We start from the raw sequence: 15,544 nt of genomic DNA, 5'->3' as shown, positions 1-15,544 counted from the left end.
TGCAGTTTCCTCCTGTGTTTTTTAGGGGGTGAGATTGTGATTGTTCGGTTACAAAAGTCAAGCGTAGGTGCCGTGGAAAAGGCAATTAATAGAATAGTTTTAATGAGCTTAACCCCAAATTCTCAATTCCCAAAACCCTATATGGGGTTCCACGCCATTCATGATTCTGTGTAGACTGTAGATTTAATGGGAATGAGGGCAGAGGAAGTGGAATTGGGTATTTAACAAGGAATCCGGATCTTCTCCCCTGTCGGGGAGCACAGAGTGCTCCACCATGACTTCCTGACCACAAAAATCAGTGGGTCCCACTGGTGTTGAAAAAGTTTTTTTGTTATTTTTCCAAAAAGTGTTTTTTACCGTGGGCCCCACTGATATATGTGGCCAGGGAGCATCGGGTCAGTGATCCGGAATCTTTAACAAGTGCCACCTTACCAATCTCACATCCAGAGCTCCAGAAGATGAGGAGTCCGCTGAATCTTTATAACCATCCTGGGAGAATCCCATCATGTGGGTCCCATCTTCTCAAAGATTCCTGGCTCTTTATTCCCCAACCAATAAAGAAGGGAATGCATTGACAAACCTTCTCTGAAAATAGGTTACCAGACTTTTAACTGCAAGAGCACCAAGCCTTCTCAGAGGCCAACAAAAGAAGCGTTGGAAGCTACTGAAAAATGCATTGACAAACCATATACAGACACCAACAATTAGATGTATGATAATGTCATCCAACAATCGTTCATTCGCTATTATCAGCTGTTGCAAGATACATGAATCCATGAATAAAGACTTTGGTAACACAAGAAGCCATTCACATGGTTACATGGGAAATGAAATGAAATACATTTCAATTGATCTAGTTTGTTCCCAAATGAGAAGTTGGCTGAAGGGTTTATTCAACAGATGGCCAGAAAAAAATTTAGTATCAAATTACAACCTTGCCGCATAACTACTCTTTTTTACCTGTCATTCCTGCGACCACCTGCAAAGGTTGTTCAATGAAACAACAAAAAGATAGGATTAATACCAACATAGACAACAGTGCAAGGATTTCAGTGACTAAAGAAAAAGAAAGAAATCAATCTGATGTTAAGGAGCACTACATCCCCATGAATTCATGTTTCTGAGGATCTCGCCAAGCAAATGTACAAGTAGGTTATGGAAATAGAAATTATAATCACTTGTAAGACCACCAACGAATAGGTTGTAGGACATTCATGTAGAAGGCAAGAAGTCTCAGAATAGCATTTACATTTGGGAATGACCAGAATCTTAGTCATCAAACAAGAACTTCAAATATAATGAAAGATCAACACAGCAACAAACTACATTTAGAACACCAACAATATGTACAGGAAACTCACATCACTTAAAGCAGGCGGTGGAACTTGCTTGGATGTCTCAAAAGAGTCCAAGATGGGCCTGACCACAGCTGGAAGGAAAAGACCTACAAAGTTGCGACCAATAAGCAGGTCAGACGGATTAATGTGTCATTAAAAAAATTATGAAATATCCCATGCTAATCTGTAATTAATTCACCACAAAATCAACCAGCAGTGCATTAGCAGCACAAGATTTAGGCACTGCTGAACTAAATTGACTACTCAAGTATCAAAGGCGACTGGTCCATGAGACCCCCTTCTTCAAAATATATAGTTGGCGCTCTTTGCCCTGTTGCTTTCCAAATAGCTGTCAGGTACCTATGCCATGGGCAAGAAAAAATGGGCATTGTTGTTGGCAGGTCCAATGCTAAGCTTACTGCCAATCTCGTTTAATTACGCCCAGGGGGGGTGTTAAGCTGTTGCTATAGCCTTAATTGATCAAACATCTTCCCATTCTGTTGCCGAAAGATAGATGTGCCTTTTTATTTTTATTTTTTGTTTCAAAATGAGAAAGAACTCCCCTATAATAGATTTGTTTTTCTTTTCTGTTTTACACTTTTTAATTAGAATTTCTTTTTTTACTTGTTTTTGGGTCTATTATCTAAGATTTGTACCTCTTTTTATTTTCATATATGTTTGTTTGTTATTTTTCAAACATTTTCTAACTTTCTTTATTTGACATAGCTCCTATCACGTATTGCACGGATGATTGTCTCAATCTCAAATTGTCCATGCGCTTTGCCCCCAAATCTATACGATTTCGTCCGTGAATCCGAGTGTGGTAATGCCCTAGATGGTGGATGCTTCCTCCATCCCTGCATATGGATCGGAATCTGGCAAACATAAAATCTGAATCTTGTCCCCCCACCAATGGTTTAGAGAGAATTTCGTCGGAATACATACTGCCTTTTCACCTGTGTAGTCCTATGCATAATCAGTACCATAGCCCCAATCATGGCTACTAATAAAATCAGACAGTAAAATTCCCAATGTTTCCAAATTAGTCCAACTTCGTTGATCCAACCAAGCGGATACCACCGACAGTAGTACAGCCCCCTTTTCACTTATTCATTCCCTCCCTCCCTTCCATACGAACGCAAGCCTATCTGCAACACCTCAAGAGGTGCTGGCTGCATCACCTTAGTCCTGGGTATCTTGATCTCCTGACAATTGGAGAAGGAGAAAGCCATTCCTACAGGCCTGGAACTGTGATTAATGTTGTAAGAATTTCAGGCTAGGCCTCGAGAGTGTACATCTAGCATTTAAAGAAGAGATTATTTAACCGTGGATATATCCATTTGGGGAGTCCACGTTGCTGTCCGTAGAGGGATGATTCTACTACAGAAAAACTGAATTGTGTGAAGTAGAGTTGTTGGGTACCAAACCTAGTTGAGCAACCCATTGCTCTGAACAAGAACAGAAAATCCTCTACGTGATCTTTTTTCTCTGGCTTTAGTGGCTTTAAAGCCTGATTCTGAATTTGTCGGCGAATCTCAGATGGCGGAGAATCGGCTGAAGCTAATTTCCTTGCCAATGCTATTTGTTTGAAGCTCTTTTTTGCTCTCCCAGTGGTAGCAGCACCTCATGTACTCATCCGATTCCCACCTGATTACTTCTCTACCACTTCACTCGTCTTTGCCCAACGTGCTTCCAGACTTTTTGGATGATAAGTCGTGACAGAGCCGATGAATCCAATTATGAAAGCAAGGCTCTCGCTAAATCCAATTATGAAAATAACACAGTTAGTTCTTCCAAAAGGAGGTGGGCAAGAAGCCCATCTTCGTCCATATAAATGGTGAAACGGGCGCAAAGGAACGTAGCCAGCGCCCAAGCAACTTGACTGAAGGGGACCAGCACTTCTACTCCTCCACCGAGGAGCCATTCACAGCCAGAAGCAAGGCATGTCATGCACGGTGGAAGATCACAGAGAATTGACCTCTTCATAGAGTGATCCTATGATCGATATAGGATATAGACTCTCTCTTTCCTTATTCTTATTCTGAAGAAAAGAAGAAGAAGAAGAAGGGTGACTCAACCAACTAGGGGTGGAACCTGTTGGTATATTGCAAGTTGGAACGTGAGAATTCGAGGTATCATGAACTACTACTAACAAACTACTTTGTTTTTGTTTTGTTCGTGGACAAATGACTCCTTAACTATGATTGATCTGACCATTTTCTTTAGGCAGGAGCTGAAAGAGATTTGAACAGCAGTCTGAAAAAACTAATGCTGCGCAAAAGAGTCATCAAGACAACATAGGATGAAGAGAAAGTATTCGACGAGAGCCATGCCCCTAGTCTTGCAACGAATCAAGGATGACCTCTCTGAGGCACCAGTGCAAGATTGCAAGCAACCCCTAGTCTTGCAACGAATCAAGGATGACCCCTTTGAGGCACTAGTGCAAAATTGCAAGCAACCTTGGCCCGGAGAACCTCTCTGACTATACATAGTTGCCTCTATTCGGAACATTCTTCTTGCAGAAGAAAGAAGAAAGAAGGAAAGTTCCCTCTTTCGGGAAGTGAGACATACGAAGAGTTTCATATAAAGAGTACTCTCCTTTTATAAACTCAGTGAGAAATAACCCGTATTAGCAGAGCCTCTGATTCCAGAGTTCAGTTGTTTAACACCATAGACATATGGTTTAATTACTTTCCCAGCAACTTTTTAGGAGTTAGAAAACATGGTCATCACTAGTGTCATCACCTTCCCAAGTTCCCATCACAAACTTTGCCCCTATCCAACTGACTCTTTCCAAATAAAGAAGCTAGCTACCATTGGATAATTTGAGCACCCTCATGTAACATCAGAAACTGGAAACAAACAAGTGGTACTTGGATCACTGCATTTTGTTAGGGTATGCCTGAGGAAGTACTCTAAGACAGGTTAGCGCCAAGCACAGAAAGCTTAACATATTCATCAGGAACTCATGAACCAAGATCATTCTCACAGGGTTAGAGCCCTCATTCTGAAATGCAGTGAATACAATGAATTTTCTACCTATTATCTTTACCATTAAATTTTTTTTTCTAACTCGAGGGTCCAAGTATTGATACTTCACACACTGGAAAAGGGTGAGAAGAGAAATTTCAAAATTTTCGAAAGAAAATGGAGGCATGGCCCCCACAGCCCCCTGGCCCTAATGTAAATTTGCTAATGGTGGGGTGGTACTCTGGTTGTAGGTTTTGTGCAACTAATTAACACATTCCTAAAATTTTAGGCAAGAAATCACTACTACTTAGTTGCATGTCCTTTGTATTAGTGTGGGATCAAAAGACATGCAGGATTTGAAAGCACGAACAGAGTATCAATATACTCGAGATTTTTCATTTCTCTTCCAAGTCTCTGTTACTTCTGAAAATAGACAGATGTTCTTCAACTTCCATTATTGTGGTTCATTGATCTAAAACGTAAAGTAGACGAATACCAAAAAAGAGAGATACAGTGAATCAAAGAGTAAGTGATCTTGAGTACATCCTTAATCATCAAGGCCAGTCCCCAGTCCAGTCCACCAGGAGGACCAATTTTGGAGGCAGCACTTCCTTAGTCATAAAATTAAGGATTTTGAGCATGCTCCTGAAAACTGAAATCTTGATGTAGTCGGAGAACTCAAAGCTTAAAGTATAATTGGATCAAGGACCAAACACTAAATTGTTTCCATTATGCTCCATGTTATGCTTTTCAAAATCACTCAACTATAAGAGGTCATGCAAAAATTCATCCTTGAAGTGAGACTCTTTAAAAGGGGAAAAATGTATGCATTCTTCAACGAATACAAAGTACTCCAATGCTGCTTTCAATTTTAGACTCTTCGTTATCTCCCCCCCCCCCCCCCCAAAAAAAAAAAGGACTCTTAATTTTGAAGCTCTTGGGTTTTAGTTTCGTAACAAGAAAACTTCTAGCAAATCCTGGGATAAAAGGAAAAGTCCAACCAATTTAAGGTTTCCATATTACATCAGAAGCGTAACTAGAGTAAGCTCTTTCTCGGTCCGAATCCAAATTCAAACTGCAAAGATCAACGTGCCTAATGAGCTACTTCCTTCACGGTATTATTTCTCGATTCAGAACAGCAAGTTTTCAGGGTTTGGCGACCTTCCCACAGAATCTGACTAGTTCAGATCGCTCTTGATTATAAAGTAATCAAGTCAAAATAAAACGACTTATTAATGGAGAGGGAAAAATGACAGTAAGTAGCGAGATTCATGAAATTCAAATTCAAATTCGTGAGACATACGATGAATGAGCGGAAGTGAGCTCATGTTATGTGAATTTCAATCGGATTTTGGTATCTCATCTTAAAATTAAAAGACGAGAAAGCATATAGAGCACAGAACCCTAGATCTCTAACGAAATGGAAAATTAATCAGGATCATCGCTACTTCGACTGACGATCTGTACAGGTTGGATTAACTGAACAAAATGAAACAAACCTAAAGGAGTAACAGAGAGAAAGATAGAATCGGGCATGGAGGAAATTAGGAGCAGAGAGAAAGGTAACTTACCAACACCAGCCATTACGCAAGAAGCTGCAACTACAGGCTCTTGGACCACGAACATCTTCAGCTTCTCCATCACCGTCATCTTTCTCTTTTTCCTCCTCGACAGAACAACACTTGGCTGTGGCTTCTTAAGACGAACAAGGGCTTACTAGAAGGAAAAAAAGAACGGAAAATTTTCAGCACCACCCTCCGAGCGAGCTACCCAAATTAACGCCTCGCCACGTCGCCACCTCTTGAATTGTTCTTTTACGAGAAGACCCTTTGTCTGGTGTAGGTATATCAATATACACTGTCACTGAAAATTTTGATTAAATGCTGATGTAAGTTTTTTTTTTTTTTTTCAAATAAATTGAAAAAAATAAAAATAACTTTGAACGAAAAACCTTATGGTCAATTCGTTCTTCGTCTTCTACTTTTTTTTTTTTTTTTTTTTTAAGAAGCTTTATTAAACCGGGAGATGGGATATTAATATGCTTAAGCTAAAATCGAATCCATGACCTCTTCACTAAAATGTGTTAGTTTCAACTATTAGAACAGTTCTGTGTTGATTGTTCTTCGTTTTCTTCTACCATCTACAACTCTTTCATTTTTCAATCATAAATTGGAGATTTGATTGGTAGATAGTATTTTTTTTAATATATATATATATATATGGATAAATCGTAATATTAGAAATAAATAAATAAAAATTAAATGCTAGTAAGACCAAGGCCCGACATATCGATTGGTATCACCGTGTCGGTTGCCGGCGACACCACCGAACTCCCGAAAAGTCGGCCACCTGCCGTCGACATTTAGCAGGCGAGAGTAGACTCAATATTAGAAATGATTCATAGATAGTATTTTTTAAGATATATATATAAATAAACCGTAATATTAAAAAATAATAAATAAAAATTAATTGCTAGTAACACAAGATGTGATTAATAAATTGAATAATTCAAAGCAAAAATATTAATTTTAAAAGGAAACTTAAAGGGTGAGATTGAATATTAAAGAAAATAGCAAATTGCACAGATACCCCAAAATAAAATCCCTAAAGCACTAATACCCTACTTTATGTTTGAAACATATAAACATCCCAAAATTAAATTTTCATTGGACACATTAGTCCAAGTGAAGTTACTCTTTATTTTCTTTCAATTCAAAATATTCTTATTAAAATATGAAGAAAAAAATTTAACATTTTTTAGTAATAAATTAGACTAAGACTCTTTTTAGTATCAAATTATCATTCTCAATTATGAGGGTTTTTCATTATTTTAAATTATTTTGCATCTATTATCAGTTTTATTTTTAATTAAAATAATAAAAAAAAAACCCTCCAAAATTCATAATGGAGTTTTTGTCTATAATGGGTTATGGTGATAATTTCATTCTCTTCATTTATGCATAAGAGTGTCAACTATGGACCGGAACCGTTAAACCGTATCGGACCACGTTGCCTAATACCAGTTTAAAATCGCGGACCGAAACCAAATTGTAATTTGTTCTTCTGTCTTTCTTTGATAGTATGAAGAACATGGTGAAGAATTTGTGAACATATAGTTTTTATGTTCTTCTATTTAAATCAGACAAAGCATATTGTATATATATATATATATATATATATATATATATATATATATATATGTTGTTAAAAGAATAAAAAATACAACAACTAGAATTTTCGATTGATCATGATTCAATACACAATTCGTTTGCATTTTTGAGGGACTCAAGTCAATAACCGTGAGTGTATCTAATTAGTCTGGTAATTCACTCTTTTGGCGTAGTTATCTTGATTGGTGCGACAGTGCATGAAAATGTGAAACCGATTGTATAACGAAACCGTACCCAGACCGTTTTTGCAAATACCGAAACCGTACCATACAGTTTAAATTTGGTACAGTACGAATTCTGTTCTAGGTATTCAAAGTTGGTAACCTACCGATTGACACCCTTATTTCTGTATAAATTTACTTAAAATTTTATGATTAAGATAAGGGTAAAATAGTCAATACACTTTTTTTTTAATAATAAAATCATTTTTTTTCCACTTTTATCACTACTCACTATTATTTTCAAACAATTTTTGATTTGACACCAAACTTATTTTTCATTCCTTAATTTATTTTGACAAAATTCACCAATCCATTTTTTATTCTTGACCAATAATGAATTTTTGTACTTATTTATTTTAAATAGATATAATAAAGAATGAGAATTGATACAAAAAAGAGCCTAATGTATTCAATTAAAATTCAATTTTGTATGTCATTTAGAAGATTATTTCAATATCAAATTATTTGTACTTGTTACCTTTGTTCAAGATTTAGATATAAATTTGAAACAAAAAAATTTGAATGAACATAAGAATAATTTTTTTAGTAGAAGTATAACAACAATTTGGTTATAAAAATAAAGGTATATCCTTAGCTAATACACTGACAAGCAAAATGTAAAATGCCATTTTTCTTAGAAAAAGAAAAATAAATTAGATAAAACCTCAGGCGTATAAATGAAAAATTTTAATTCTAAAAAATGGAAACATATCGAGAGAAAAAAAAAACAAAAATCATCCAACGATATCTATAAATATGGGGCACCGTCTCTCTAGTGTTTGGTGTCTTTAGCTATGTTTCCTTCAAACAAACTTTGTTTCCCCCTTTGTCTGAGAAGAATTTACTCGTTTATCAAGTCAGCGATCATGTCTTCGAAGGTGACGCTGAGAAGTTCTGATGGAGAAAATTTTGAAGTCGACATTGCTGTGGTAGCTGATCAGTCGCCGATCTTGAAAAAGAAGATAGAAGAACAAGAAGAAGGCACTGTGATTTCTTTACCTTCTGGTATCGGCGCTAAGATTTTATCTAAGGTGATCGACTACTGTAAGAGGCATGCTGCCACTCCCAATGATCCAAATCTTGACAAAGATCTCATGATGTTCGATGCGGAGTTCATTAAAGTTGATCCGGAGACACTCTACCGCCTCCTCCGGGTAAGTGTTACTCTTATACTCGTTTTGAAGTAAGTTTTGCTGATTGTTTGTAAGTTGATAGGTTTTCATGGTCTGTTATGGTGGATTATTAGGTTATGGCATTCTATTATAGATTTGTGAAGTTATCTTAGGGCTTCTTGATTACGGAGAGTTCATCTGGCTAGCTAGGGTTTCTTTCCGTAGAAAGAATTAGTTTCGGTCATCATAACATTCATTCCTTTCTTTGAGTCTTGACTGTGTTCTTCACAGTAATGTGGATGTTGATATTGATTCTGTTTTGTTTACAGGCAGCCGATTATCTGGAAATTCAGAGCCTGATAGATCTGGCATACAAGGAAGTTGGAAATTTGATTGAGGGGAAAACTCCAGAAGAGATGGAGAAGACGCTCAGGATTAACTTCAAGAACGACGTCACCCCTGAGGAAGATGAGCAGTGTCGGAGAGATAACCCGTGGGCATATGAATGAAATTGTTCAAATTGAAGGATTCTGGATACGCGAAGTAAATGATTCTTGGTTCTTAGTTTAGTATTTTGAAGTGTACATGTTGTAGTTGATTGATTCTTGTCGCCAAAACCCGCTTTTGTTGCATTCGATCTGGTGTGCTTACTGAGTTTTTTCACGTTTTTCTGTTTTCTCCTCCGTCACTTGATGATGTCAGGAAGAAGAACAAAGAAGGTGGACCGTGAGGTTTGGGCTTTGGAGAATGGGCTAAATTTGTAATGGACTCACGAGCCCATCTTTTATTAGTGGCCCAATTCTCTATGTTTGGGTGGTTGGTTCAAGTAAACCAGTGCCCAACAGTAGTTGTTAGCTTCAAAGGCCCATCTAATCCATTCTGTGCCCATTTGGTTGGTGTTTGATGTTTCAATTCTCTACCTTCGTTGTTTTTTACTTGTAATCCTTTTTGTCGATGGTTATTGTTCATCTAAATCTGTTCAAAAAGAAAAAACTTATGAGAATCGAAATTAGGGTTTGAATCGGATCAAATTTGTGAAAACATTCATGGCCCACGGTTATAATTTGCTGGACGAGAGTACCCTTAGTAAGGATTGATGGGCTAACTCCAGAAGCAACTTTAGGACATTTCTAAAGCTGTTATATATTATTAAGAAACATAAACAAATAACTGCTGTATACGGAAAAGTCAAGTGGAATTTGTAGTCCAATCTCCCCAAGTCGGGCCGGGCCCGGCCCGGCCCGGCCGACATCCGCCAGTCACGCAGATAATTACTTAATTAATTGACCGACTTCGTTGAAACAAAAATTGTTATTTATACGGAACAAATGGAAACCATTATTTTTTTTCTATGGATCCCCTTATTTTAGTGATTTTTTTTTGGGTAAGAATTTTAATGACTCTGATATGATTCTAGAAACAATAATGTACAATAATTTTAAACAAAACAATTGGGAGTGTAGGATTGTAGGGCTTTGTCAATACAAATGCTGAAAGGACCTTCAATAGATCTCATATAAGCCCCATATAATATGTATAGTGAAGAAAAATTAGAGAACCAATGCAAATATGATCCAAACTTGATGTGTACAGCGTGGCCTTTTGATCCCATGGTTAGTTGACTTTTATAAGCCTTCGGCCGTAGTCGTTTTTGGCACGTCCAATGCTAAGCTTACTGCCAATCTCGTTTAATTAAGTTGGGGTAAGCGGTTGCTATAACCTTAATTGATTAAAGATCTTCCCGTTCAGTTGCCGAAAGATAGATATGCCTTTTTTTTTTTTTTCCAAAATGAGAAAGAACTCTCCTATGATAGATTTGTTTTTCTTTTTTGTTTTACGCTTTTTAATTAGAATTTATTTCTCTAAGCAGAAGCTGAAAATAGATTTGAAAGCAAGTCTGAAAAAACTAGTATCGTGCAAAAGAATCATCAAGACAATAGAAGATGAAGATAAAAGTATTGGATGAGAGTCATGCCCCTAGTATTACAACTAATCAAGGATGACCTCTCTAAGGCACTAGTGCAAAATTGCAAGCAACCTCGGCTAGGAGAACCTCTCCAACTATACATAGTTGCCTTCTCTCGGAACATTCTTCTCGCAGAAAAACAAAGAAATAAGGAAAGGTCCATTTCTTTGGAAGTGAGACATATGAAGATTCTCATAGAGAGAGTACTCTCCTTTTATAAACCTAGTGAGAAATCACCCGTGTTAGCAAAGCCACTGGATTCCACAGTTCATTTGTTTAACACCACATACGCATGGTTTAATCACTTTCCCAGCAACTTTTTAAGAGTTGGAAAACATAGTCCTCACTCGACCTTGATGGTCTTGCAGAGGACCATCGAGCCATACACTTTTGGCGGGGGATCGAAATTTCGACCGAAATTTTGGCTTGATAATCCTGCGCATTTATTGTGCAGGATCCAAACTTTTTCGATCCTCACTACTTCATAACATAGTCCTCCCTACTGTCATCACTTTCCCTAAGTTCTCAGCACAAACTTTGCCCCTACCCAACTGACTCTTATACATTTCTAATACATTTTTATTTTTGTTCTTTAAATAAAAAAAAATTCATTTAGAAGATTATTTCAATACCAAATTATTGGTACTCACTACCTTTGTTCAAGATTGAGATATAAGTAGGGAAAAAAAAAATTGAATGAGTATAAGAATAATTTTTTTAGTAGAAGTATAACAACAATTTGGTTATAAAAATAAAGTTATATCCTTAGCTAATACACTGACAAGCAAAATGTAAAATGCCATTTTTCTTAGAAAAAAGAAAAATAAATTAGATAAAACCTCAGGCGTATAAATGAAAACTTTTAATTCTAAAAAATGGAAACGTATCGTGAAAAAAAAAAAAAAAATCATCCGACGAGATCTATAAATATGGGGCACGGTCTCTCTAGTGTCTGGTGTCTTTAGTTATGTTTCCTTCAAAGAAACTTTCTTTCCCCCTTAGTCTGAGAAGAATTTACTCGTTTATCAAGTCAGCGATCAAGTCTTCGAAGGTGACGCTGAGAAGTTCTGATGGAGAAAATTTTGAAGTCGACATTGCTGTGGTAGCTGATCAGTCGCTGATCTTGAAAAAGAAGATAGAAGAAGAAGAAGGCACTGTGATTTCTTTACCTCTTATCACCGCCAAGACTTTATCTAAGGTGATCGACTACTGTAAGAGGCATGCTGCCACTCGCAAAGATGACGAAGATCTCACGGAGTTCGAAGCGGAGTTCATTAATGTTGATAAGGACACACTCTTCGACCTCCTCGACGTAAGTGTTCCTCTTATAATCGTTTCGCAATAAGGTTTTGTAGATTGTCGTTTGTGAGTTTATAGGTTTTCATCGTCTGCTATGATGGATTATTAGGTTATGGCATTCTGAAGTTGTCTTAGGGTTTCTTGATTACGGAGAGTTTATCTGGCTAGACTAGGGTTTCTTTCCGTAGAAAGAATTAGTTTCGGTCATCATAATATTCATATATTCCTTTCTTTGAGTCTTGACTGAGTTCTTCACAGCAATGTGGATGTTGATATTGATTCTGTTTTGTTTACAGGCAGCCGATTATCTGAAAATCAGGAACCTGAAAAATGTGGCAACGGTGGCATTTAAGGATATGGTTAAGTGGGAAACTCCAGAAACCTTCGTAAGAGAACTTGTAGAACGACGTCGACGAGTACCTCACCCCTGTGATTGTGGAAGTCCAGTATTGGCGCAGAGGAAAGCCGCGGGCCCAGGAATGATATGGTTCAAATTCAAGGATTCTGGATACGAAGTAGATGATTCTTGGATCTTAGTTTAGTGATTTTGAAGTGTACGTACATGTTGTAGTTGATTGATTCTTGAGTCGCCAAAACCCGCTTCTGTTGCATTCGATCTTGCGTGATTACTGAGTTTTTCTCGTTTTTCTGTTTTCGATCTCCTCCGTCACTTGATGATGTCAGGAAGAAGAACAAAGGTGCACAGTGTGGTTTGGGCTTTCGAGAATGGGCTAAATTGTAATGGACTCACGAGCCCATCTTTTATTAGTGGCCCAATTCTCTATGTTTGGATGGTTGTTAGCTTCAAAGGCCCATCTAATCCATCATTTTGTTAGTGTTTGATGTTTCAATTCTCTACCTTTGTTTTTCTTTACTTGTAATCCTTTCTGTCGATGGTTATGTTCATCTCAATCTGTTCAAAAAGAAAAAAAACTTATGATAATCGAAATTAGGGTTTGAATCGGATCAAATTTGTGAAAACAGTCATGGCCCACGCTTATAATTTGCTGGACGAGAGTACCCTTAGTAAGGAAGGATTGATGGGCTAACTCCAAAAGCAACTTTATGACATTTCTAAAGCTGTTATGTATTATTAAGAAACATAAACAACCAACTGCTATATACGGAAAAGTCATGTGGAATTTGTAGTCCACTCTCCCAAGTCGGCCCGGCCCGGCCCGGCCCACATCTGCCAGTCACGCAAAGAATTACTTAATTAATTGACCGACTTCGTTGAAACAAAAATAAGGAACAAATGGAAACCATTATTTTTTTTTTCAATGGATCCCCTTGTTTTATGATTCTGATTTTTTTTTTTTTTTTGGATAAGAATTTTAATGACTCTGATACGATTCTAAAAACAATAATTACTAATAATTTAAAACAGAACAATTGGGAGTGCAATATTGTAACTATTGGTTATGTTCTTAGGGATTTAAATGTAATTGCAAATATCTTAGTTTTGAGAGCTTTGTCTATACAAATGCTGATGAATCTAAATCACCTCCCAGAGTGTTCCTGATGATTCTTCATCATACGTATTCTGAGTATGAGAACATAATTCAGAGGTTGGACCTTCAACAGATCTCATATAAGCCCATATAATATGTATAGTAAAAAAACATTAGAGAACCGATGAAAAGATTATCAAAACTCGATGTTTACGGTGTGGCCTTTTGATCCCATGGTTAGTTGACTACCCAAACGAAAATTATAGTCAAAATTTTGCCATCTTAATCTTAACGGTTAATATACTCCACAAAATATATGATTAAATCCTCAAAGACCAAGCTCTACTTTATCCTTCCTTTTTCGGTCTACCAAGGACTTCAGTGTTTGGGTTGGGGACAAGCTGCCCTAGGGATCACGTTTCTACTACAACTCGGGAGCGCTTCTAGAGACTTAAATGTGGCAATTTCTTATTAGAATTCAAGTGGAGGTACGAAGAAGCCACCCAAGTAATGGTTGCCATGCAACCAATTAATAATTATGTGAATGTACTACAAAGCAAAACATAACAAGGAAAACCTCAAAACGTTATGTATGACCCAAATTCTTCTGCCAAGTATTGAAGAATTGACCTGCACCGACGTATTTTAATGTGTGACCCCAGTGATCTGTTTTTTGAGATTTATGATGGAAGCAGAGGGCTTGAGTACGATATAACCCAACCTAATGGGTCCACCTATTTATCCAGTTTGCAGTCCATATATATGTCCTTCAAGTTCTTTTATGGAGTCATTGTGATAAAAGAGCCTAAGATTGAAATGGTAGTGGCTTGCCTGAACGGTTTGAAAATCTTATTATTAAATTTTTAAGGTAATTTTCATCTGGACCCCCTGAGCTTTGGTTTATATCATTTTTAGTTCAAAAAAATTGAGACTTTGCATCTACCTCCCCTGTATTATAGAAAAAGTCAATTTAAGGACAATTTATCACTTCTATGATGAATTTGCCTTTATTCTTTCTTTTTCTTTTTTTAATTTAAATTTTTTTGTTTTTACATTTTAAGGGGTTAAAGTTTATTAATTTACAAAATCAAACCTCCTTCATTACTCGATTCTCAAATCCTGGTTCTACCAATTCTAAATCCTTATTTTTCAAATCGTAGTTGAAGATTAGTAAATGAAAATTAATGGGTGAAACTTATTCTCCGACTCGTAATCTCTCGATTGAGATTCTCTGCCGAGGCATCCATGGATGGTATGCCTTCGCAACATTTTTTCATAAGCAGAACAACGAGCTCTTTCAAGTCATCCTCCAGAGAAAACTCTTTGAAAGGGAAAACGTCTAGCAGAGTTGAAATTTCAGCTGTTAACTGATGAAAACTGTGAGCGACCAATCTGTGTTGTATCAAAAACCACATCTTGCTTCCATTAGAGCAGTACAAAGCCTTGGTTCTCTGAAGAACCACGTATAATTCTTTGGAGCAGAGAACTGCAGAATGGGTGAGAAGGGTAATGGGTAGGCGAGAAATCTCTTCAAAAATGATTGCAATAAGTTTGGACTTGCAGATTAAAGAAGAGAAGGTGGGCTTGAGGAGGAACTGGAGAGGTTTAAGAAATGAAATCTCACGGGAAAGAAGAAAAATAGATTGAAGAAGCTTTCGATTGGTGAAGTCTGGAGAGATGAAAGAGCTCGGTGAAGGTCTTCCTTCTCTTTCTAGGTGGGAAAACTAGACGAGAGATTGCCATGAAAAAGATACAAAGAAATTAAACTCGAATTCCAGTTAACAATCTTGGTAAGAAGTGCAGTTGGGTTATGATAATTATGGAATAAATATCAGTAATCTTTACCTGTGTGAGCTTTGCCGTGTCGAATCGAAGGTGGGTTTGCTTTGGGGTTTTGTAGAGTTGGAAGGCACAATAAAAACACAAAATATTTGAAGGAGCCAAAGATAGAAGACAACGAAGAAGTGAATAGAGTTCTAAAGGATGCGAACCCTAGTTGGAGATAGGGCTGCAACTGG

General features: G+C 37.0%; 1 protein-coding gene and 1 pseudogene across 1 annotated transcript; one reads left to right on the top strand and one right to left on the bottom strand.

Moving 5' to 3' along the window:
• Positions 1–721: 721 nt before the first annotated feature.
• LOC149014084 (uncharacterized) lies at positions 722–6,068 on the bottom strand. Its single transcript, XM_089159753.1, has 3 exons — positions 5,879–6,068; positions 1,362–1,444; positions 722–979 (listed from the first exon to the last, which is right to left on the bottom strand). The coding sequence occupies exons 1-3, from the start codon at positions 5,955–5,957 to the stop codon at positions 947–949; spliced, it is 195 nt and encodes a 64-aa protein (XP_089015879.1). The 5' UTR covers positions 5,958–6,068; the 3' UTR covers positions 722–946.
• Positions 6,069–8,564: 2,496 nt separating this feature from the next.
• Positions 8,565–9,319, top strand: LOC149014083 (SKP1-like protein 1B pseudogene; annotated as a pseudogene).
• Positions 9,320–15,544: the final 6,225 nt, after the last annotated feature.

Source organism: Hakea prostrata, chromosome 6 (assembly GCF_041222555.1).
Source record: "Hakea prostrata isolate BN-2017 chromosome 6, UWA_Hpros_2, whole genome shotgun sequence".
Lineage (NCBI taxonomy): Eukaryota > Viridiplantae > Streptophyta > Magnoliopsida > Proteales > Proteaceae > Hakea > Hakea prostrata.
The sequence above is the reverse complement of the archived record's forward strand: the minus strand, read 5'-3'. Positions and strand labels throughout refer to the sequence as shown.